Raw genomic sequence first — 26,313 nt, 5'->3', positions numbered from 1 at the left:
TTTTGTTGAAAAACTTTGAAAAACAATGACGTGACAATGATGAACTAAAATCATATTCTGGATGTCTGTAACAAACCAGTTACCTGTTTTCATCTGAGAAGACGAAAATGGTACATAGTTTCTGTCGTGAGTTCACAAGTGTGACAATTGTTTATTGTTAGTCAAATTATATCACCAGATTTGGTGGTGTCACTCATGTAACGTACTGCCTCATTGCATCAATGGTGATTCATAAATGGGGCTTGGTAGTCGGATACAGCACAAGGACACATGGTCATATTTTAAATAGAAAATGGAATGCAATGACCATCTTGGCGACCACAAACAAACACATTTAGTGGGAACAATACCTTACCACAAATCTGAAGCGGCATCTGACAGTTCACAATGCTGATATTAATTCAAATGTAAATTGTAGCAAGTAATTTTAAGAAATCTTTTACAAACCATTTCTTTCAGTAAATAGTCAGTTCTCATTTCAATATGGATTTTGCAAATTTTTGGTGTAAATTGATCGCCGAGTTCAGGCAAGTATTTTAGCTTTTTTGCACTGCTAACTTCATCATGAGAAAAACAGTTTGGTATGTTGAATGACACAGCACTCTTTTTTAAATAATAAAAATGTATTTGGACTGTCTAAATGTTTACTCACCTGTCAATGACAATCAAAGTTGTTGGAAACTTTATTTTTCACACAAAAACCTTTGAATTGTTACAGATGAAAACATTCTGAGGATTTTCCGAATAAAACTAGAGGAAAAGTATTTGCTGACATAAACTAGACAAAGGCTAACATTTTGAAATGACAAAAATATGACTAATAACTATTTTTGTCCAAAAGACAGACACTAAGACGACAAGTGACAGGGCTAGCAAAATCAACCCTGGTGCAAATGAAAGTAGATTTTTTTTATTTATCTATAATATGACTGCTTGCAAACACAGCACCATAAGTACTGAAGAGTTAAGGGCAATGTTAGTTGCTAAAAATAAGCTAATTGCTTGCAAACTCATTAGAAAATACTGTTAAAAGGAGAGGCTTGACTGAGCATCACCACTTGGTACACATCATCCGGTAATGACTATGAATTTAAGACTTCATCCCCATTTTCACAAGTTACAATTTCAGCTTGTCCAATTACTATTCGTCCTTTAAACAAAAGTGGAAGGCATATTACAATGCCTTGTAATTGGTATTGTACAGGTAGTAGTTTCAAAATGGGTCCTCGGTACTGTGCTACAATTTTGTCCTACTTATATATATAACCAAACAGCTTGCTGTGTACCGACAATGAGATGACATTTTCAATGTATCATCAAGTGGTCTCCTATCACTTGGAATTCAATGTAAGGCAAATACGTGTTCAGTGGAGCCGTGCCAAGCAGCTATCGCTATCGGCCCGTTCAGGATCAATTAGAGCTGGACAACAATGGTGAAAAAGCTTTTTTATGCTAAACAAAATCGAGCCAACATGCCACAAGAATATCATCACTTTGGAAAATAATTCATCATAGAAACTCCAGCGAGCATACAAGAGTGAGATACTACACAAATTATGGTGTGAAAGCAAGATAGACATGGGAAGGTGAACACGTTAAATATATGGGCCTTCCGCCCCTCAGAATTCTGCCCCAGCAATGTTAGTGTCGGTGTTTATTAAGAAACACAAAACAATTCATTCATTCATTTTCAAGGACAAGGGTCGTGGGGGTGCTTAAGCCTATGCAAGCTCATTATGAGCACGAGGTGGAGTACCTCATAGAATAGTTGCCAACCAATTGCAAGACACAATGACAGACAATAACTTTTTACTTATGTTCAATCAGCCTACGATGCTTGTTTTAAGATGCGGGAGGAAGCCAGTAACCTCGCATATCAGACTGATTGTTTGCCTTTATCATTCCAGGAAAGATCCAATTGAGGATTGGTTGGACCACTATTCTTCTCATTCACATTCGCGAAAACATTGTTTCCATTAAAAAAGCATTGTTTTCTTTGCATCTTTTGCCCTTTTAATGAAGATATTTAGTGTACTTTGAATAAAATTGAAAAATTAATCTATCTTGAAGAGCAGCTTCACATTCCGACATTGGGTTCAACCAGATAGTTGCTTCCTGGTCACGCCTGCAGTTTCCACCTCTCTCTTCTAATTGGTCATCAGATGGCCACGGGGTGGGTAAACCAGTCCACAGGGGCTGCTGTGGATTCATCCAGGTTTTTGTTCCAACCGATTCAGCACAGACAGCTTAGCTAATATGAATTCTGCATAAAACAAGAAGCACGTGACTGCAATCCACTGATTGCACTTATAGGACACCAGATTGGTGAAAAGGTGTCCTCCTGATGGGATGGAAGTAAAACCTGCACCCACTACAGCCCTTTGTGGAATAGTTTGCCCACCTCTGGGTTAGACAGTTGAGGTTGGGTAGACGGTATGTCTGATAAATGAATGAATCCGACGGGACCATCTTGCTTGCAAGGCTAGTGAGGTGAACTGCCCGACAACAACCCATGCAGGCATGGATTGAAAATGTAAACTCCACACAGGAAGGTCAATCACGCAATACAACAATTTATTCATTTTTACTTTGAGTTTATAGCACCTTCAAGAAAATGTGTTTGTTGCAAAGATTTTTTCTCACATCAAAAGCTAAGAATTCTTGAAATATAACACTAAACAAAAAAAGGAAAGATTTTAATGTTGAGAATTTGAATATTAAGAAAAGAGTATTTACAAATATTAATAAAAAGGTATGTTGTTGTGGTATGTCATTGCTTTGTTGCTGTCACACCAGGAAGCAGCTGTTTGCTGTCAGGGGCATGTAATTCTGCTCAATCTTGACAGCAAAGATAAACAAGCTTCCTGAAAACCTGTCCGCTTACTGTCATTATGCCAAACATAATCATGACGATAAGCAGAAAGCGGATGAATCACAGGACAGGGAAGGGCAAAGAATTAAAAACTCATCCACTGATTGAAATTGTCAAAATAATCTTCTTTGATGTATGCTGCAGTCAAAATGTATAAGGTTAAGATCTGCCATTCATTTTCAGAATCGGTTATCCTCAAGGGCCACATGGGGTGCTGGAGCCTATCCCAGCCAACTATAGGCACCAGGTGGGGGACACCCTGAATTGATGGCCAGCCAATTGCAGGGCACAAGGAGACAGACAACCATTCATGCTCACACTCATACCTAGGAGCAATTTAGTGTTCAAGCAGCCTACCGTGCATGTTTTGGGGATTTGGAAGGAAACCGATAGTTAGCTGGGCACCCACCGTCACCCTTGTGAGGATAAGCAGTTCGGAAAATGAATGAATAATGTGCGATATGGAAATTCAATCATGATACGATTCTTATAGTACGCTATAATAAATTTTTAATCATTTGGTGAGAGATTCACGAAATGAATTGGTTCCAGAAATTGTTTCGTTACTTGGATTGGAAGTAGAGCAGCATTTCACATTGAATTAGGATAATTCTTTAAACAACATTAAACACTAGCCACTATAAACCATTTATAAATGACAAAAATAAGAAGGGAGAGCATGACAAAAAGCAATTTGAAAAACAAATTCATTGAAAACAAGTTAACTGATATAAGACAATTGCACACAAAAAAATGTACAAAAAAACTCTTCAAACCAGAATAAAAAGTTCTCAGTTGGACTCAAGAATGAGTAGCTCCGCCATTCCACTTCAAGAATTTGCTTGGACATGCTTGATGCGAGTGCTTGCCGGTTGCTATTGGGAACATTGTTCCTAGTGGTGAAGATGGCTTTACAAACTGTCTAGAACTGAAGGTCATTCATATAAATTTCCCTTTCCATCCATCCCTTAATTTTCTCTATGGGATTCAAATCAGGCGGCCTGGCGATGGGAGTGGTTAGTATGTCGGCCTCACAGCTCTGGGGTCAAATCCAGGTCGGTCCACCTGGACTTTGCATGTTCTTCCCGGGCCTGTGTGGGTTTTCTGTGGGTACTCCGGTTTCCTCCCACATTCCAAAAAACATGCATGGTAGGCTGATTGGACACTCTAAATTGCCCCTAGGTATGAGTGTGCGTGAATGGTTGTCTTTCTCCTCGTGCCCTGCGATCGGCTGGCCATCGATTCAGGGTGTCCCCTGCCTCTGGCCTGAAGTCAGCTGGGATAGGCTCAAGTACCCCCGGGACCCGAATGAGGATAAAGCGGTTCAAAAAATGAATGAATGAATGGATTCAAATCAGGGGAACATGCACGATGGTCCAAAAGACTGATATTAATGTTGCGAGCATTGTAAACTGCAGCATTGTCCTGTTGAAAAATTCAGCTGTGATCACACATACAAGGCACTCAGAAATGAGGGACGCCCGCTGCAACTTCTGCACTTAAGCAGTGACAAAGCACCTCAGATCGCCACTATGTCGGATAGAAAACATTTCCGGCGGGATCACCCTGTCATGCCAGTAAGAGTTCAAGCCATCTGGACCATAAGAGAATAAAACTTATTTTCTACCTTTCAATGCCCCTTGTTTGGAAAAGTTTAACAGACAGTTTTGTGGTGTTGAAAAGAAAAGACAGATACTTACTACTACTATTTACTAAAACCTAAATATTAGCCATGGGTTCAAATAGAACAAAGTCCACAGTATGTCTTCCTGATTTCCTGCATCATAGGCAACTACAAAACACCTCAAATTTGAATTAATTCCTTTAACTAAAGATTAAGCAAGGGTAAGTAGCTCCCTGCTCCAGTTTGAACATCACCCCGCAGAGAAGGAGTGAATAATAAGTAGGGAATAAATGGAATGGGATTTTAGTAAGAATGTAATAGAAAATTGAAATCAAAATAGTGACAAATGTAGGGCTTTATAAAAATCCTCTTTAACTTGTCAAAATACACCTGCTCATTGTATGGTGGTTCTACAAGGGGAAAAAAAACCTTTAAACTACAGTAGGCGCTGCCAATTGAATTTTTAATCGTTCTGGGCTACTGCATCACAGCCCTTGCAGCATAGCAATGCCTTTAAAGTGTGATTACTCCACACAAATACCCCAGCACTCACACGCTCCTTTAAAGATAAAAGTCACGCAAACAAGCTTGAATACATTGATGCATTAAGCTTCGACAGTATTACAGACTAGCACAAATAAAATGTGCCTACTGATGCATGTGCATTTGCTGAAAACAGGGAAGCATAATAAATATTTTAGCTAACAATACGATACGACAGTACGATTGGCCCAGGGTTTCTTTAACAATAAATGTGAAGTCAATCTGTCCAATGAATCATATATATATATATATATATATTTTTTTTTTTTAAAAAAAGGCATGCTTCCCTGCACATCCCTTTGTGTCACTCCTTACAATACGCACCGTTCTCTCTTTCCTTGTGCCTCTCATTAAAACAGTTCCCTGGTCTTCTCCCAAGAGAGGGAGGTTAAAATTAGCTCCCCGTCAACTTGAGCTCGCTGCTTTCTTTCCCTTCCTTTCCAGACTACTTTGCATACATCTAAGTTTTCTTACAATAACCATCTTTCCTACAGTACCAAAACCCTACTCTTTTAACACTTTTTTTCTCCATCAGGAGCAGAGAGTATGAGTAGTATGGACCATTCAAATCACAAAGGGGTTGTAGGAATGGTCTGTATTCAGTTCAGCTGGTTTAGAGAAGACAGTGGTATTGTCTGACGACATCGAGTAAAGTAAATCAGATGCGCTTGTTACCCTGTTTTCTTACAAATGTGTAATACTTTTGCTCCCCATTACCCCTGCCACAGAACACACACACACACACACACACACACACACACACACACACAAGTATACATACTCTGTGGCTGTCAAGCAGCAGGTAATACACATTTTCCACCGGGATGACATTGGATTTTTTTTTCCTATATGAGATAGACTCCATAACAGTATAGAAAATGCATTAATAAGTTTGGATTTCCTTTGTGAGTGTCTGTCAGAGTTCTATATTCCGCTGGATCTCTCGAGCTCTTTGTTCAAAGCACGGATCTGACTCACATACCGCAAAGCACCTTCTTTATTGGCCCACAGTGCAACAATAAACTCAAAGGATAGCAAAGAAAATTAAGAATTACTTTTATTTTACTTTTTTTATTTTTGTATCAACAGTAAAAGCTAAACCTTAATTAGCATGTTTTAAATTAATCAAAATTCTGTTTTCTATTCAATAGAAATTACAATTAGCATTGTAGTAATTTGTATGACAATATTGGCGGAAATAACTCAGTAAATTGTTAGAGCGTGGACTACAGTTTCAGTATGAATTCCCCCACGTGTCCACTGTGATATAACCTTTGTCTGACTGTGATCCTGAACAGCATACACGGTGCTGATATTGGGGGAGTAGCAATCCAAAGTTTTTTTATTTATTTTTTATTAAATAAACTCCACTGGATGAGAGTAGTGTGAACTGCCATCCAATAGAAAAGGTATAGAGTGGGTATTGATGAGGAGAGAAATGGCTTATGTATTGAGTTTAAATGGTCAGAATTGTATGTATGTAGAGTAAAAAAAGAGTATGTTACAGTGCAAAACAACTGAAATATTAGTTATAATACATTGACAATAATCACCTCAGGCGCGACGTTGCCAGCTTGACCAGCTGTTATAAAGTAAATCAGATATGCCGCACCCCACGATGGCATGCAATATTTTTTAGCGCTGCAGAGTAGATGGATTCATTGATCTTTCTGTGACATATTTCAGCCACGATTGAAAAGCAGCCATTCATTCATTTGACTTAAGATGCCAAAGCCGGCACTCTGCCTCAACATCCGATCAACAATAGGGCAACCAATGAAAGAAAAACAAAGGGGGTACAAAAATAGATGTACAATTATGACGCAATAGTCACAATATTATGAGTGAACTGAGTCCTTGTAAGACAATCGTTAAAATCGTAATATAACAAGAAAATGTAACATGGGAGACATTTAGTTTTCCTTTGGATTGATTTTGTGTATAAGGATACTGACTTTTTTGGAAAACAAAATTATATATTTTGTTTTGTTTTGATAAAAACAAATTGGCATGCAAGTCCCTCACCGAGTCTAGTCATGGCAACCTGAAATTGATGCGGTTTAAATAATTATTGCCAACTGTCCTTAACGACTATGGACTTTTTTCAATTCTCAAATATTACGGTGCATTTTTGTTCCATGGTATATTTACCATCTTTTCCACACTATAAAGCGCACGGGAGTATAAGATGCAGTTTCAATATAAGGCCTATTTTGAAACGATTTCCATATGTAAGGCACACCACATTATAAGGTGCAGTAGACGAAGTAAAAAAGTAGTGCTGGGGGGGGCCTGGGGTTACGTTATGCATCCACTAAATAGAGCTTCACAAAAGGGAATGTCATACCATAATCAACCAATATTCAGGCATATATAAGGCGCACTGTTGTCTTTTGAGAGAATGTATTTTTATGGTGCGACTTATAGATCGGAAAATAAGGGTAATTACATTGACACATGAAATCTCTGATCTATAAAGGAACATCTTTAAACTCATCAGGAGTGCCCAACCTTCATTATTGTTTTTATATTTTTTGTGACATATTCAACAAATTTCCACTTTAGTCCTGTTAGTAAATTCAATATCAACTCACCATCTTTGTCAGCTCTTCTGAAAATCTGTGGACACAAAATGAACATGAGTCAGGATCACACAAATTTGGTAAACAATACATGGTATGACATTTTTCATTTATTTATTTTATTACTATAGAAAAAAAGGTTTTCATACATGTCAATGTTGGGATAAAAAAAGTCACAAATTAAGCCTTAGAAAATTATGATTTCTATTTGTATACCCGTGGCACGCTCAGTTGGGATTGGCCCAAGCAAGAACATAAAATTTGAAGTACAGAGAATGAATGGATAGATGCGTTTGCCTATACTACAATGCTTCAAAGCATTACCACTTGAGTGCTCATGTTTATTACTTTCTTGGCTATACAGGTGCTATAGGTAAATGTCAAAAGAATACATTTGTCAACCTACTTGATTATAAGGCTAATTTGCCGCTCTAATTTCAAAGTATAATTTCAAGTCTTTGTTTCCAGCTCAGATGCTCGCTCTGAAATTAAACAATAGGTTTTCACTTCTTTGAAGCTTGAAGACTACGTCTGCCCGTGTCTCTGTGTAATGAGAGCTTGATAGCAAGTCAAAATATTCTGACAATGTCAACGTCTTAATGTTGGGGAATTATAACTTATGGTCATTTGGACATGGAAACAACAGTGCTTTTGATACAATGGCGCATCGACTTTCGTATGTCTCTACGTACGTAATATTCAGGTTACGGAAGGCCACAATGGGAAAACTGTATATGAATTAGAAATCATTTGAGTTAAAAAAATGTGAAATCTCAAAAATTCAAACATTGTAGCATAATGTATTTTATTTTGAAATTGTGTGATAGAGTTGCTCTTCCAGACGCAGCTCCCTTGTAGCCAATGGGAGGACAGCCGAGTGTTGGGAATTGAATTTACACAATGAATTCTGTCAGTTTAAGTACCAACTGATCCACCCTTGGGCCTCCTAGTGTTAAAATGAAGTATCTATATGTAAACTCCAAAAATGAGGAGTCAAAGTCAGTGGCCAATGTCTGGTGCTGCAGAGTTTTTCCAAACACTAACTACATTTTGAAAGTTGGCGTTTGCGTAAGTTGCTTTCGCGAAACTCTGATCATGATAAGTTACCGGATAACAGCTGAGGATGACATAAATTTCACTTCCATAGGAGGAAGTGTCAATTTTTAAAAGCATACCAGCTGAAAAAAACATAAGGAAAAATAGAGCAATGCTGTTTTTCCACTGGGAGGTTGTATTATGCTGCCTTCATGTGGTGTCATAATCACTGAAAATGTCACTTGAAAAGTCGAAAATTGCAAGTGAGCACCCTCTCAAGTTATATTTGTACTGCTCAACGGTGAATTTCATTACGCGGGTTTCCGTGATGAAACACATTGTACCTTTCAAAATTTTGGAGAGTGAACAAGGATTTGTAAATGGTATCCAAATGTTTTAGAGCCTGTATCATAATGTAGTGCACATAGTTAGAAACGTTTTTATTTTCCAACCGAGATTTTGTGATATTTACTTTTACATAGCGGGATACATGGCATTATTACTTTGTTGTCAGTCTGAATAGACTCAGGTCAATGTACTCTTTTACCCTGAGATGACTCAGCTCGAACCTCAAACTTTTTGTCCACAAGAAAGAGACATGTTGCATAAAGACCTGCTTTTGTGTGCCACTCAATGAATAAACAGCAAAAGTGCTGACATAAGTGTCTATATAAAATACGCTTATTCAATATTTCTTCCTGAATGTGCACTTTGATTAATGTATGTACAGTGTGTATGGAAAACATCATCAAATGGAGTAACCATTAAAAATAGTACATTTGGTTTTAAAACTAATATTTTATGCATCTTCTGAATCTAGAAGAATTAAACTCCAGAATCAGATGTGCATGGAAAAGTTATTTTGGCAGAAAATTGGAGCAAAACTGCCAACTCAGTTCCTGTAGATATGTGATTTTGAGAAAGTGTCCAGAAATGGACAGAGAAAGTGGCAATATAGAACAATGAGGAAACAGAAATCACCAACAAAGTCAGTTATTTTCAGAAAAAATGACGACTTATTCAGAGGTCACCACAATATTGATTTTCCTATTTTTGATACTGAGAAGGGCATAGTAATTTGACGATCTGTTAACAATCATTATCTTAATGAGCACTGCTGTGACGACATAACCTACCTCTGGAAAAGGAATGTCTAAAACTGCCAGAGAAGGTCAATGCCAAAGAGATGTTCAATTATGAGAGCTCAGGGCTGATATTTGCGACCAACTATATACACTTCACGTTTAAAGTGCTAAGGAAAGCCAGAAAGCCAGCCAAAAAAGATGGAATCAATCCCAGCTGACTTTGGGCAAAAGACAGACCACACCTTAGACTGGTCATCAAAATTATAATCTGTATCTGAATTACTTAACTTGAATCTGAATTATTTCACCAGAATTAATTAATTAGAAGTTAGTTTAATTCAATTTTATGTTTTCCCATTTATTTTGTAATACTAAAAATCAAATTGATCAAATTTTTCTTCAGTTGACTCTGTTAACAGGCTCGTCATTGGGACACGCTGCAATGTCTGAAAGTCTGGCAAGGGCTGAGATGTCAACAAATACAGTAATGGTACTTTAAAATACATTTAAAAAATTAATTAATCTTTTGTTCGCCGTTGTTAACGTTTTAACTATTCAAAAAATATGCTATGCAAATTGTTTTGTTCAGTCAGCAAGCGAGAAACCTAAAATAAGGGAGGTTTTTCAAACATGTATGACAAAATAGCTTGTTGACATCTGCCACCAATTATCATGTTGGAAAAATGACATGCCGCCCGGTTAGCGCATCGGTCTCACAGTTCTGGGCTCCCGAGTTCAAATTCAGGTCGGTTCTCCTGTGTGGAGTATGCATGTTCTCCCTGGGCCTGCATGGGTTTTATCCAGGTACTCCAATTTCCTCCCACTTTCCAGAAAACATGCATAGTAGGCTATTTGGACACACTAAATTGCCCCTAGGTATGAGTGTGAGCGTGAAAGGTTGTCCATCTCCTCATGACCTGCAATTGGCAGGCCACCGATTCAGGGTGTCTCTCACCTCATGCCCGAAAGTCAGCTGGGATAGGCTCCAGCACCCCCTGCGACTCTTGATGAATGAATGAACTTATGACATTGTATGCACTTTTGTTGAAGGAACTTTGATTAAAAATGAACCACAGTGTTTATATAGGGGATGGATTGAGGGAATCAGGGGAGGTTTAATACAACTCAAGTTTATCTTAAGATGGCCATATGCCTACTGAGAGCCAGCCTATGAATGTTGTATTATAGGAAGGGTGTATTTACAGTGTTATAAAACAAACAATTTCTCTCACAAGACCCATTTGAAGGCTGACTGTGATTGTATCACTGCACGTCACACTGTCTGAATAACTATTGGTATTTGTCGCAAAGCATGAGGAAAAATGGGATTAATAAAAGGGGCCAAAAAGTGGTCTATTCTTTTTATGTGTGTGCGAGTCTAAGGCATGGGGAGGCTAATACAGACTATCGCTACAATGCAGGGAGAACTTCCAAAAGAACTGGTCAAGCTGATGACCCTTCCTTCCATTTAATAGTTTCTTCATTAGTCAAGTTACTCTGCAGCAAACTTCATAGCCAAGCTGAAGCTACTGTCAGACCATTGTCATTTCTGAGACAGTGTTGTCAGTATTATTGACAAGATTGATGTGAAACTTCGGCATCGAACGGGAAAGGAGCTGCTACTGACATTCAAGAAAGGAACAACGTTTTTCTAGAGCAGGGTTGAATGCAAATGATTGCACACCATGTGTGCCACAAAGTGCAAAAGTTTGGATAAGCAGGGAAAAGATCTGCAGCGACAACCACCGATTCTCAAGGAGTGAATGACCAAGAAGCAGTCTGTACATTATAGTCACATTCACACGGTAGGGTATCATAATTGTGATGGAATCAGTAGCTCCAGCATCAGTTATCTATTGAAGTGCCCTTCAAAGTAAATGAAGACCTGAGAGGACTACCATGAATCCATCAATATTCTAGCTCACAAGTCCTACACTTAAAAAGGAACATTCTGTACAAATTTGGTTCTTGTGGTCTTTGTCGCTGATGGTGAGAGGGCATGAAGCTGAAGACACAAAAAGAAAGCAAACCATGCCTTTTCAGCTGGAAGCACTACAAAAAAATGGACATAATTGGAATGCCATCAGCAACAGGAGTGGTTATCATTGAGGATTGAGTTGTGAACACTCAAAGACTACCGTATTTTCACGACTATAAGGTGCACCCTCAATGAATGACACATTTTATTTTTTCCATATATAAGGCGCACCGCATTGTAAGGCGCACCGCTCCGCATTACACTGGTCTACCGCAACGCATTATATGGGTCTACAGTAGAGGCTGGGGTTACGTTATGCATCCACTAGATCAGGGGTCGAGAACAGTTTTGACGAAGAGAGCCATAAACAATTCATATTTTCAAACATTATTCCTTGAGAGCCATACTCATAATTTAAAAGTAAAAATACATGAAAATGTGCATTTATTAATAATTTCACCACTTTGAAAGTAAAAAAGTATCTGAATTCTTTTAAGAATATTTTTTCACTGTTGCTAATCAATGAGTATCAATGAGCATAAGCATGCAGAAGAGTATAATTAAGAAAAAATATGATTAAAAAGGCGCTAGAGATAGTGTCGGCGCCACAGTGTGACGCTCTCATTGGTGTGTTCGGGGCTTAGGTGGTCTCTCACCAGCGGTTCCCATATTTTACCACACAGGTTAGCAGAGAGCCATATACACCCATCAAAAGAGCCACATATGGCTCCCGAGCCATAGGTTCCCTACCCCTGCACTAGATGGTGCTGCGCTAAAGGGAATGTCTTTAAAATTTGATTGATAGATTACAAATCAGCTTTCTGACAACTCCATTCACTCCCAACATGAATAAACAACACTTTTTTTATTTTCCCCGTGGTTAAAGTATTAGTATTTTCGTGACACAGCAATAGCATAATAACTCATGTTGAACAGGTGAGCGAATGCGGCATCCAACATGCACGTATACATATATATATATATATATATATATATATATATATATATAGTTCGCAGTCTAGCTTTGCTCTGTTGACGCCAATCTAGCGGCTGGAGTTATTTTGCCAATCCACCCGGAATGACGGCGAACATAGAATTAATGTGCTAGATCGAGCTCAACCAAAATGAAACGCCATTTTATATATATCAGCATTCACTGAGCACCGGAAACAGAGTCGGGGGCTGCTTGCCGTAGTTGCGAGAGCCGTTGCGACTCAATATTGATCCATATATTATATATATATATATATATATATATATATATATATATATATATATATATATATATATATATATATATATATATATAGTTCGCAGTCTAGCTCTGAATGGTCTGTTGACGCCAATCTAGCAGCTGGAGTTCTTTTGTCAATCCACCCGGAACGACGGCGAGCACCAAATTAGTGTGCTCGCCGTCATAATGGGTGTATTGACAAAAGAACTACATATGCCAGCATGAACCGCACACGGGGGAAAATGAAGTCGCAGGCTGCTTACCGTAGTTGTGAGACCTGTAGAGGATGGTGTACCCTATTGACTGATTTATTTTATTTTATCGTGATAACAATTTTAATATTGGTACATATATAAGGCGCACTGTCTTTTTGGAGAAAATTTAAGACTTTTAAGTGCGCCTTATAGTCGTGAAAATATGGTAAACTCCATGTCAATCAACTATTTTTTTATATAAAAACAAGATCAGTGTCCTATGTATGAAAGATGAAGTCGAGACCCTGTTGCATCATTAGCAGAGGATGACCATTATTGATTCTATTCAGATTTCCATGTTGGTATCTCTTTTTTTTTTGCAGTTTTGAAGAAAGACAAACTAAATTATGTTAAGGTGGAAATCTTACAGTGGCTAAACCTAAGGAGTACTAAGGACCCATTAGCAATCTGTCTACACATGTATGATTCACGCACAGGCGGATTAAAAGTCTAAATTCTTAAACTAATGTTGAGTCACAAAACAACAACAAATACCTCATTTCACTTACTTTCCACAACAGTCAGGATGCAAGTTTTACATTGGAGAGCAATTACAAACAGCTACTTAGTAGAGAAGTTGTCAAGTGTCTTGAGAGAAATAACAGAAAAGCAAACAGCTTGCAGACCACCACTGCTCTGAGTTGAATTTGAGAATTGGCTTCCCATTAATGGAGCAGATGCTTCTGGTGATGGGGGATGCACACTTCGAATGGTAAGAAGCCCATATCATAAGCAACATAACAGCCCCCGCACCCAAAGACACAGTCCATCAGCAGCCAGAAATGCTGGTTAATAAAAATTAGCAACGAGTCCACCTAGCACAAAGGCTGTGATACAGCATTAAGGACATAATATACAGTCGAACCCAACCTATACGTGAGCTCACTCATTTGCAGAATTTTTGTATGAAACATAACTCAATTAGGCGGCCCGGCAAAAAAATGCACTCAATGTCATTGGCAACCAGTCCAAAAGCATACTCACAGTATAGTAATCTTCTTTTTGTAAAATAATGTTATCACAGCTGTAGATTTACAGTATTTATTATATATTGGGTTTTTACAGTATTTATTATATATTGGGTTGGTCAGTGATACATACCTGTCAACCTCTGCCGATAACTGCCCTTATAAATGATTATGATTCCCCTTACAAACCCCCAAAAAACCTTACAAACACCGTACGAGTCGTACGGTGTTTGTAAGGTTTTTTGGGGGTTTGTAAGGGGAATCATAATCATTTATAAGGGCAGTTATTGGCAGAGGTTGACAGGTATGGTGATAGGTTCATTAATAGTTATAACTCCAACAGTCAGGTTTTGTTGGATGTTTTCCCCTGTGTGGTCTGTCCTTGTGATTGCCCATTGGGTTCACCTGTCATTGCCCCGCCCCTGCTGTATCTCCTGCTTCCTGCCTCTTGTGTGACCCAGGTGTTTCTGATGGTCTCGTCAATCATACAGATTTCAGCCCATTTTTTAACTTAATATGCAGCGCTTCAATAGTAGTAGCGTGAATGTCAATTATTGCAGTGTTACTTTACTAGAAGCATGTTGCCTTATTTGTCTGCCAGTTTTTAAACTAGTCTTTCTAATTCCAGACATCAAAAGCAGTACAAGCGTGAGAAAAATATATTAATAATAAATCAACCCTTTCCCAGTACACTGCAGTGGTTCTGCAACGTCAATTAATAAATTAGTAGTGTTGACAAAGGGTGTACTGTTACATGATCCATCTAACGCACAGGCATCAAAGTGGCAGCCAAATCTGGCCCGCCACATCATTTTGTGCAGCACGAGAAAGTAAATCATGAGTGCCGACTTTATATTTTAAGATCATATTCAAATGAAGATTATAGATGTATATTATATTTCCTGATTTTGCCCTTTTTAAATCAATAATTGAATTTTTATTCAATTATTTTCTTTCTTTTTAGTTCAAAAAGCATTTTGTAAAATCTAAAAATAAAAATATTAAAATATTTTGTTTTCCACTTTAATATTGAACATTATTAAAAAAATAGTTTCCTTTTGAAATGAAAAACAAATGATTAAAAGATGTTTTCCCTAATAAACATTATTATTTAAAAAATTAATATTTAGGGATTTTGATCGATTTCTTTTGATTCAATTTTAAAAAATCAAAAAAACTCTAAATATGTATATCTAAAATGGTCCAGCCCACACGAAATCGAGTTGACATTAATGCGGCCCGCGAACCAACCCAAGTTTGACACCCTTGATCTAATGCAAGGAATACATGCTAAAACTGCTTTAAACATTCAAGAGTTTGCTCGAGAACATCGACTGAATCGTGTTCTTCTTCCAAATGTATATTACGAATAAGAGAAGGGTGTTTAGACTTTAGACTGCTAAATTCCAGTGTACCAATTAAATGGAACGGGTGGCCCGGTGGAAAGTGGTTAGCGCGTCGGCCTCACAGCTCTGGGGTCCTGGGTTCAAATCCAGGTCATGTCTATCTATGTGGAGTTTGCATGTTCTCCCCGGGTCTGCGTGGGTTTCCCCCCACATTCCAAAGACATGCATGGTAGGCTGATTGGACACTCTAAATTGCCCCCAGGTATGGGTGTGAGCGTGCATGGTTGTCCGTCTCCTTGTGCCCTGCGATCGGCTGGCCACCGATTCAGGGTGTCCCCCACCTCTGGCCCGGAATCAGCTGGGATAGGCTCCAGCACCCCACGACCCTAATGAGGATGAAGCGGTTAAGAAAATGAGATGAGATGAGAGATTAAATGGAGCTTCAGTGCGCGTAAGTGCGCACTACATACTGGACGGACGTCTTGATACAGTTTTGTGCAAGGGCTCGGTCGTACTCACATCCAGGATAACGGAGATCCCTCTCCGCGGCTCCGGAGCGAAGAACTGCTCCTGAGCCACAGCCACCTCCTCCTTGCTGGAGGCAAACTCCCGGCTGGAGATGTTCTTGTTGTCGCTCATTTTGGTGACGATCCAGCGGACGAGCCCGTCAATTCCACCGGGCTGGGCGCCGCTGTTTCCGGACTGTGCTGCCGTTTCGGACTCGCTGTCCTGACCGGCTACGAGCTGGGTCTGATCGCGGCTTTCTTGGGCTCGAAGTTTGGCTTGTTCTTTGTTCAGCAGTTTGTGGACTCCGTCCCTGCAGTAGCGCGCTGCCTGCTCACACATCCTTTTGCTCCGGAGCGCTCATGCTGCGCTCAATGGGGGAGACGACCCCCCCGCCCTCCACCTCCCTTCCCGGTTACATCACAACCCCACCCTAAAACAGATTACTACTGTAAGGAATTCACCATTTATTTTACTGCTATTGGGAGTAGTATTAGCTGGTGATAATACAGAGAAGCTATGTGTCATTGACAGGCAGATCTCTCATCTCTGGACCATGCGAATGTTCAAAGGTTGAGTTCCTCTAACTTTTGCAATTATGTTTTTGCTTAATCACATACAATTTATTTTTAATTTATACAGCGAAAGAAAAATGCAGCAAACTGGATTGCCAATTAACCCTTTCAATGGCAGCTGAATGTATTCGGGGTGTAACTTGTTTTTATCATGGGGCGCAGGAATAACATTGCATGCCAGTTTTTTTTAAATTATATTTTATATAAATAAATAAATATATATATATATAAATAAAATATAGTTAAAAAATGGCATGCAATGTTATCCTGAATTGGTGATTTTAAGCTTATATATTTTATATTTATAAAATTACAAGGTGATGACAATGAATATATTTACAATGAATTAAAAACAGAAATACCCTTTGGTTATGACATCATTATAAAACTCTGAAGTAGTTGTTTTAATTCATCGTATTTAACTAACTTCCTGCCATTGACAACAAAAGACGTCCAATCCATTCGACAAGGGAGGAGTGGCAGTGAATGTTCATGTTTCTGTGACATCGCTTGATAGCCTTTCCGGGCCAAAATGTTTTGAACGTATAGTGTCGTCTATGGCAGCCACTGAGTTAAGTGTAAATGTCCGATAAAAGGTTACTCAAACGCAATGCGTATTTTAATGCTAGTTTTGGGTCTGCAATTTATTAGTACGTGTTTAATATAACACTGATATTTTACAAGTACACAATAGTAGTAGTTATGGTGAGTGGATTCCCAATCACACACAATTATTGCAATGACTAGCTACCGTTAATTGTACAATTGTACATTGTACCTGTCTTTTCCATCTTCTTTGAAACGTATCCGTACGTTCTAAAAGCAACAACTAATTACTTTATTAGAACAGCTACAAACGTCTCTCCTCCTGTCAAACATACTATGCTAGTATACATACAGATCCAAATGCAAAGCATCAATAGTGGAATGAAAATACACGAACGCCCCCGTGTGGTCGTTATTCATAAAACCAAGTGCAACCGCAAATTGCTTCTCGGTGCATTTTTGCGACATCTATTATCCTGACTATCAGAAGTTCAAATTTGTCCTCTGTAGAGGACATTTGTAAACCTAAATATCTCCCACCCAGTGCATCCAATCGAATTACCTCCTTCAGTGCTTTATATAGGACATTCAGACCTTTCCAATTATACCAAATTTCTTTTGCAGTATTCCAATTATACTTCACATAGAATGGGGAATTTCAAAATAAATGTGATTGGACAACGTTTTTTTTCTTGGTAGTCAGGAGGATATGCAGTAATATTTTTCTTGGAGGTTGTAGGCTCTTCATTTTCTGATTATTTCACATTCATTTTGATAAATGATTGTTTGTTTTTTCTTCTTGTGTAGCCTGTCACTAAAAGTCTAATTTGGTAGTGGAAGGCATCCATTGGGGTCAGCAAAGAGTTTTGTTGGGATTATTTTGTGCCAGCATGGCCTGTAAATAAATATGTAAGTGGAATGTGTGTGTATGTGTTTTTGGGACTAGCACAACTCCAGCAAGTTTCCTCTCAAGTAATAAATCCATGAAGTTTTACTTTGTCCCTCTGTGCACTGGTTAGAGATGGTCAGTTTGCCTACACTCGCCCCTGGTGATCCTCCTTCAGGAGCCGCAAAGTACACCTGAATGGCCTGTGTTTTTTTGGATAGGATGGTATCAGCGGCTTTGACTGTAAAACAGGGGTTGTCCACCTGCGGAAAATACCACTGTTAAGTTATGAATATATTTCACGCCAATAGACATCATTTGTAAAAACTGCAGTTACTAGCAAGTCAAATCATCCAGAAGTACCTGAAAAGAAAAGAGTGTCGTCTGCAAGAACACATTTTTGAAAGGAATTGGGATGCTCCGGCCATTCCTAATGTTGAAGGGGCCTTGTGTTTTGGCAGGCAGACCATCTCCGTGTAATAGAAAGATGTATTCCCCGCCAATTCCAGAAGTAAGCTGAAGCTGGCCTTTCACCTCTCCAAGCTGATAAGGCTCAAAACAAACCTCCACACTGACTTGTGATCCTGTCTGGTTACCTGGCAAGGCAGCCACAGTCTTGTTCACAAGGAAGGCCGGGCAGTCAATCTGCAGTACGGTGAGAAAAAAACAGGAAAGACAACAAAAAACAAAAAAAAATGTTGAAGAAATGTTACCATATTTACTCATACAAGGCGCCTCCGTGTATAAGCTGCACCCTTAAAATTGCCTGAAAATTGTTGAATTGTACTATTTCTCGGGTATAAGCCGCCCCCTGATTCACAATTTCCATCTCCATATTCATGGTTTTAATAGGGGGTACAAATGTGGTATTTCTGAGATACTGTATGAATCAAAAGCACATTATTCGGGTCAATATCATAAGGAATTAATTCATCCGGTAATGGTTGTTTTCTTACTGCAAAACAGAAAATAACCAACAAATAGGAAATGTTACTTTCCCGACATCTACTGGTGAAAAAGAGTATAGCAAGTCTTGTGAACATAATAGCCATACTTTTGATTCAGTCCTCATTTTTTGAGTTACAAATACGGCTTATATGCGAGAAAATACGGTAATTAGTTTACAATTAAAAGCAGATCCCAAAGGACTGTAGAAGTCTAGTTGCCTGCCTTCGAACCTGTCCAAGCCCCAATTGGCTACAGGAAAGCAGTGCAATTGAAAAACTGCAGCATAGCATTTATGTTATAGGTTTTCATGAAAATACATTAAGGATAATTGTAGAATATTTTAGACACCCTTATTCCTTGTCATACAAAAATTAGCCGTTTAGGGGCAAAGTTCTAATGCAAGTTTTGTGAAATCAATTTCACACATAGGTTTCTGCCAAGGTGAGAACATTTACGTAGGCTATATATAAAAAAATAGCATGTTGTCAGCTTGTAGTGTGAAGATTGCCATTTAACAGAAATTTAACATCCGACTCAGGCAAGGCCAACTTGTCAAAGCATCATCCTGTGTGCACAGTGCTCATGGCCTCGATGTCCAAATCCGAGGCTTATTTCGTTTTCATGGGGAAGCAATGAAGACAAGATGAGCAGTCCCCGACCAAACGAAAATACTTGGTTAATGTCACATGGAAGGGGTGTACTTAAGAAAGACACAGCTGTTTGCATATAGATCATTTAAATGTCACACTCTTCTCATTTGTAGGATTTATAGTTCAACTCCACACTGCCTTCTTACCTTGCAAGCATATTCAGTTTTGAAGTGGGAGAAGTTTAGAAACTTAACAGCAACAGTGTGGCTGGTTCCTATGGAAGCGCTGAATCGGACAGTCTTCTCTGGTGGCTGAGGCAGAGCTCGCAAAAAGAGACCATAGTGGAAGTAACCGAGTTCACTACAAAACAGAGACAGTCTGGAGGTTGTCTCGGCAACCCGGAGTGGCTGGTAGTCGAAGGTCAGAGCACTCTAAAGAGATAGCACACATAAAGAGCCTGTGGGATTACAGCAATGCATGTGGATGTATGACCAGGAGCGAGAGTTTACCTTTGACATTCCAGGCACAGTGTGCAGACTTGGAGCACTGACTTCAGGGCATTTACAGTCAACAGTGAGACAGATTGGTGTGCTCAGTGGGTTCTCCACTTCTATGGTGGCGTAAGTTTTTTCACGAACATTAGACACAAGTTCTACTGTGGACAAGTCTGTCGGGCTGGTAACCTTGAAGTTAATCATGTAGAACAAGTACTCTCCCGATGCCTCGTTCAGAAATGTCACCTGACATGAACGGATGGGATTAATCACTTCGTATAGTTAACTGAGAATGCAAATACAGTGGTACCTCGACCTACGATCAGCTCTACCTACGACATGCTTGAGGTACGATGAAAATTTCGATCGCATAATTCGCCCAACATACGATCAAAATTTCGAGATGCGACCAAGCCAGGTGGCCGTGACATGAGAGGCTGTTTATCATTGTAGCGCACTGTCTTTTTTGCCGCATCTCTTTCGTGTATAACAGATATCTACGAGCACTGAACGATTTATTCAGACTCGTTTCTCCTACGCATCGACCAGGAAACGCACAGCGCGCATGCGCGGGCAAAAAGAGGGCTTTCTGGGTAATGAAGTATACTCGTGCACACAACACCGATAGCCAATAGCACCCTTTCTCAGAATAAAACTTCAATACCCACAATCAATATGTGGGTAAGCTCAGATGCATTTCCTGTTATTCCTTCCTTAGCCTTAGCTCCCGCGACCGCTCATTCAAGACTACTTCTTGTTGGCAAGTGTTTGTGCGTTATCCTATTGTGAGGACATTTGTGTGCATCATTTTCGGAATATTTTGAAGGGAATACAACAGCAAACAGCCCATCGATAGCGAACGTGAGGGTGGAGGTGTGGCAAACAACTAACCCGGCCAGAACGAAAGTAATTTTTTTTTAAAACAAAATTAGAAGTTTTGTGTGAAGTTACATTAAACGTATGTTTGAGTGTCTGTATATATTAATCCAAGTTAATTTAAATTTATTTGTTGCGTTACGAGTGCGTTGTCGTGGAAAGTACTCGCTCCCGTCGGCGAAATCCGCCCAATTTTAGTTATATTAAACACATTTTATTACTATTAAACCACTAGTTATGTGTTACTTTGTTAATAGATGGCGAATTAGAAGAAATAAAACATTTTTTCCAATCCAATATCCTGTTTTTGGTGTTTTTTCAGAGGGTTGGAACGAATTAATTTGTTTTTAATTCATTTCAATGGGAAACGTTCGCTCGAGTTACGAAAAGCTCGACATACGATCTCAGTCCCGGAACGGATTAAGATCGTATGTCGAGGTACCACTGTAACTGTGTTTGTGCTCAAACCTTTGCGTTGTACTGGCCCTCTCTGAAAACGTAAAAATGAATCTTGTAGTCTTTCTTCGACAGAGCAGGGACATCAATGTATTCGCGACCCTTCAGTGATACGGTCATATCCGGATTTTCAGGTCTAAGAAACTCTTTAATAACAAGGAACCTGGCCAAAAAGAAAAAAAAAACTGTTGAGACTCCATCAATAAAAGTAAGTGTAGTTCATGTGGATAGCTATTTAGCATAATAGCTCCAAAGTTCTGATGTTGTGGGATTGAACCCAAGCTCCATCCCTTGTAAGGTTTATTTGCTGGAATTTTGTTAAGCAATTTACAACAATGAAAACGACAGAGGATTTCGGAATATAAAACCAAACACAGGTAACCCTGCAGTTAATGGTTCAGTAGTGCTAATATGTATTTTAGGGTTCATACATACAATGTGGAGAACTGGACCTATAGTCCAGTAAAGTCGATCAAGAATTTAGCAAGAAATACAGTTTTCTTGTCAAATGTCATAGGGGCAACTTATAGTCAGATGGACCTTATATTCCAAAAATTATGGAATTTCGACATTGACAGCGGATGGACTTTTGGCTTATCCCATCCTTCCTTGTGATTGGTAACATGTTGGTGGTCTGTAATACCCTTTGTCATATGCAACTGTGTTGAAGTATATCAGTATTCATGTGCATGGCTAGAACTGACATAAAATAATCACTCCTCTTGTAAGTGGTGCCATTTTTTTGTGTAAATATTTCTCCATTATCAATGGTGCGGAAAATTTACAATTTGCATACTTAAACACTACTTATTTCACATGTATGTTTTTACACATTGTGTTGTTCGTCCTATGAAAATATTCCCCTGCTGAAGTTTAACCCGGCGTACTATGGACTAGGTGCGTTAAACGTTGAACTGGTTGCCAGCCAATCACAGTGTAGACACTTTGTTTGGATGGAATTAGGGTAACAATATAAACCCGAATCATCTTATTTCTTGTGTATATGTAAATAATGAAATGAAATGGGTGCAAATAAAGATGTAAAGAAAAAACATGCTTTACCGTTTCTGCTTTGAGAGCCAGTTGGTCACAGGGAGTATCTGTGTGTGATGTGTCTTGGCAGGCAGTTCATGTACAATTGTGCTCTCTGCTTTAGGAGAGTCTGCAGTCCCTTGTAGCGAGTAAAGCATGCCAGCCCCATTTGGAAATGAGAAAAATATTGACCCCTGAAAATGAAATAGAAATAAAGAGCTCAAAGTATTACATAAAGGTCATAGAATAGAGCAGTTTTGTTGTGCAGAAGTCAGGATAATAAGCAGCCGACAATATGAAAATATGTTAGAATCCATATTGTGGCCGGAACCAATAAACAGAGGTCCTTCACCCCATAAAATTATAAAATCCTTAAATGCGTCTCCAAGTGGTAGAACAAAATCCATCAAACATGACAATGAAACTAGTAATACAAAATCCGACCCAGGGAAGGGAGACCAAGAGTCATTTCTCCTTCTGGGGAATTGTACATCTGAATCACCAGTTGCAGAGCAGTACAGTAATAGCTTGTTTATCACGGTTAAAGGTTTCCAAGACCTGCCACAATAGGTGAATAACTACGGTGTGTCTATTTATAATTATTTGGACTTAAAACATTTAGTGAGCAAGCCATGTGCTACTTATAAAACATTTAGTTACTCCTAACCCAGACCGTGCATCCCTGGATGGGTTGTGGGGGTTGCTGGAGCCTATCCCAGCTGATTTTGGGTGAAAAGCAGACCACACCCAAGACTGGTCGCCAGTCAGCCGTGGGGCACTGCGAGACAGGCAACCACTCACAATCATACCGCCATCCAGCAGGAATCGTTCCTACGGCCACACCAAAGTCAAGCAAGTGAACCACTACACAACGGGTTTTCAAACCAGTGCTCAAGGGCTACAGTGCGTGCACTTTTGAACCAATCTGGTGTCGTAAAATTGTAATCAGTTGATCTCAGCGAGGTGATGTCTCTTTCAGAAGTCTCAGTGGTTAAACAATCCATGCTGGATCAGTTGGAACAAAAATTTCACCCACTGCAGACCTTTGTGGAATAGTTTGGAGACCTCTGGACTACAACATTGGGTGCCATTACATAAAACATGTTTTTTTAATTATTTTATCTTGTCTTGTTCAGTATATTTCACCACATCCATTCATCCATTCATTAATTGCGAATCTACAATGTAAAGTGCATTGTAGGTAATTCAGGGTAATTAAAAAAAAGGGTCAAAATCCTTCATCATAGTTTGGAGCTGTTATTCAATCTTTCATGTTATAGATATTTGCTGGAAGTGCTTAAGCATTGAGTTTGTATTTGACATACCACAACCTCCTGTAAATATCAATGACATGGAAGATCATATCATAAGTACTGCAACATGGTAGACCGTGACATAATTACATGAACAGGAATTTTTGGGAGGAATTTTCAAAAGTTTTTTCATTCTAGACATATCATGGGATGGTTTCACTGGATTCCTGAATATACTTAGTTTTATACACCTGTGGCCATGAAATTGATTGTAAAACCTAATTCAGATTATTAGGTTGGACAAGCAATTATAAATTGTTGTTGTCAAATTGAGTGCTCATTTACCAAGTGTTTATTTCCATCAACTGTCATGGTTAGTGGTCGATAAGTGACTTCATATACGTTGGGTTGAAGAGGCTCAAGAACCACAGATGGTGCAGCTCTCCAATGCTTGCCATTGATGACGGGCCGTATGCTGCAACGTTGGTTTGTGGGGTTGAAAACAGACAACGTCTGAGTGTGTGCGCTACGCACTGGGCAGGAAAAACTGATAATCTGGAAGTGGATAAAAGGAAAATATAACAATTAACAGGGTAAACTAATGGCACTAATACTTCACAAGGATCATGGGAGTTGCTGGAGCCTGTCCCATGACATAGAAATCATATAAATAGTATTCAAACCTCTTTGTTGGAGGCAGCTGCAATGCAGGAACCAGTCACAGTGAGAGTAATTGGCGAAGAGCCGTCAATGCAGCAAGTCAAATTTTCATATCTTGAATCATTATTCAAGCGAACAGGTGCAAATGTTAATTCTAAGGGAACCTCTGCCCCCGGCTGGATTGAGCCTTTAGCTGGCTGGATAGACAACTCTGGAGGAAACTCTTCTGTTTTCCATTGGAACCTGTTGATTTGGTCAAAAAGGATAAGGCGCCTGGTTTAAAAATCAAATCATTCAGCTAAAACCTTCTACCTTTACAAAATAATAACAGAGCTTACCGTGCACAAATTTCTCCATTGTTGATTATGACAACTTTCTTTTTGGCCTGGCAGTGTTGGACAATTGCTCCAAAACCAAGGTGGTCTTGTTCTAGACGCACCGCTACCCCCTGCAAGTATGAATCAGAATGATATATGAAACAACCATAACACCATTTTTCATTTTGATATATTCAGATCTCGATTTCTTATTTTGACATGTTTCATTTTAATTGCAATCCACTAAATAAGTTCACACACTGTAAACATAGATTCTGTGCTGGAGACATCAGAACTGATCATAACCCTCCATCATTCCCTCCCTACATCAGAGTTTAAGGTTTTCCTTCCACGTACAGTAATTTGAACTTTACCTGGCAGCAACCATGGATGGTCAGCAAGGGGTGAAAATAGCTGTCAATCACAGCTTGCAGTTCAGCAATAAAAGGAGCAATACGCTGATGAGGTGTGAACAGGATCTCAACACTACATGAACCTTGAAGAGCTTTGAGGTACATCTCGGTTGCTGGACTGAATGACAAGTCCTGCAGGCAAAGATCAAATATATCAAAATCTCCAACAATAGTGTACTAATATGTTGTGCTTAGCTTATTCTCTAATTCATGCTCCTTACCCTTGAATCCATATGTGTTTTTTTTGTGTCTAGCTGCAAGGCGAAGGAAACGTCTAAAATGCTGCGGTTGACTAACTGGACCCGTCTAATCACTCTCTGACCTGGTGAAATATTTCCAAGTTTCACCTTCTGGTGCTTTGGTGCCAATACTCCCAACTAGAAAATATGATACAAATGTGCAATAGTTGGATGAAAGTTGTTTATCTGATTTCAGTCAGCCATTAAAAAGGAGGAGATATTCCTCTTGTGTGTAGCACATGGCTTGTTCACCTTCACTTCAATTCCCTGTCCCCAAATATCCACTTGTTCTTTGATGCAACTGTTTATTAAGAAGATAACATTTTCGTGATAACGTCGCGGCTCACGGGGATAAAACGTGATGGGAATTTCCACCAGTGCGCCAGGGGTCAGAACGTCCGGTTGGAATTCAATTTCCAGGAATGAGCACTTTTTGGTTTCACACTTGACACTGAGGAAAAGAATGACTTGCATTTATAACCAGGTCTGTGGATTTTATATTAGTTAATGGAAACATGCTGGGACAACTAACCTGATGTCCCTGTTACCTCTATTTTTCAACACAAGAATGTGGGATGCTGGCACCATGCCAGGACAATATACAAAATTCTTGCCAAAGTTGTACTTTTTGAAAGAGAATTCGAGTTCTGGTGCCACACCACTGCCTTCAATAGAAATGCTGAATAATGGCCCTTTAATTACCTTAAAAGAGAGAAGGAGTCTGTATTAAGTACATAGAAAAATATGTTGAGTTGAATGGATCTGGTCCCCAAATCCCCAAAAGAGGCGCTGCTTTGTTAATTTCAAGAACATTCTGTGTTCAATATTACCCACATTCATTTCACAATCTCGCATACCTCCACTTATTCATTCAATTTATTAACTATGTGTCATTTGTTGAACCTTTCTGAATGTATACATTTCATTTAATTCTGATAAACAAGTTATGAAACCACATTGTTTTTCTATACTTCCAAGCCTGTGTTATTAGACCATTTTCCTC

The 26,313-nt window shown here is 39.1% G+C and overlaps 2 protein-coding genes across 2 annotated transcripts in view; both read right to left on the bottom strand.

The window, feature by feature from the left end:
* necab2 (N-terminal EF-hand calcium binding protein 2) overlaps positions 1 to 16,412 on the bottom strand; it is an 89,516-nt gene extending 73,104 nt beyond the window's left edge. Inside the window, exons 1-2 of the mRNA XM_077595659.1 lie at positions 16,041 to 16,412; positions 7,634 to 7,658 (exon numbers count right to left, since the gene is read on the bottom strand). Coding sequence (XP_077451785.1) covers positions 7,634 to 7,658; positions 16,041 to 16,367 — 352 coding nt within the window. The 5' untranslated portion in view covers positions 16,368 to 16,412. The remainder of the gene's footprint in view (positions 1 to 7,633; positions 7,659 to 16,040) is intronic.
* Positions 16,413 to 16,886: 474 nt separating this feature from the next.
* The window catches only part of hydin (HYDIN axonemal central pair apparatus protein), a 70,256-nt gene continuing 60,829 nt past the window's right edge, over positions 16,887 to 26,313 (bottom strand). Inside the window, exons 79-91 of the mRNA XM_077595661.1 lie at positions 25,843 to 26,012; positions 25,563 to 25,761; positions 25,293 to 25,448; positions 25,033 to 25,203; positions 24,680 to 24,789; positions 24,365 to 24,584; positions 24,027 to 24,236; positions 22,459 to 22,622; positions 21,409 to 21,559; positions 20,080 to 20,310; positions 19,777 to 20,001; positions 18,396 to 18,677; positions 16,887 to 18,295 (exon numbers count right to left, since the gene is read on the bottom strand). Coding sequence (XP_077451787.1) covers positions 18,089 to 18,295; positions 18,396 to 18,677; positions 19,777 to 20,001; positions 20,080 to 20,310; positions 21,409 to 21,559; positions 22,459 to 22,622; positions 24,027 to 24,236; positions 24,365 to 24,584; positions 24,680 to 24,789; positions 25,033 to 25,203; positions 25,293 to 25,448; positions 25,563 to 25,761; positions 25,843 to 26,012 — 2,496 coding nt within the window. The 3' untranslated portion in view covers positions 16,887 to 18,088. The remainder of the gene's footprint in view (positions 18,296 to 18,395; positions 18,678 to 19,776; positions 20,002 to 20,079; positions 20,311 to 21,408; positions 21,560 to 22,458; positions 22,623 to 24,026; positions 24,237 to 24,364; positions 24,585 to 24,679; positions 24,790 to 25,032; positions 25,204 to 25,292; positions 25,449 to 25,562; positions 25,762 to 25,842; positions 26,013 to 26,313) is intronic.

This window comes from Stigmatopora argus, chromosome 3 (genome assembly GCF_051989625.1).
Source record: "Stigmatopora argus isolate UIUO_Sarg chromosome 3, RoL_Sarg_1.0, whole genome shotgun sequence".
NCBI classification, from domain to species: domain Eukaryota; kingdom Metazoa; phylum Chordata; class Actinopteri; order Syngnathiformes; family Syngnathidae; genus Stigmatopora; species Stigmatopora argus.
The sequence above is the reverse complement of the archived record's forward strand: the minus strand, read 5'-3'. Positions and strand labels throughout refer to the sequence as shown.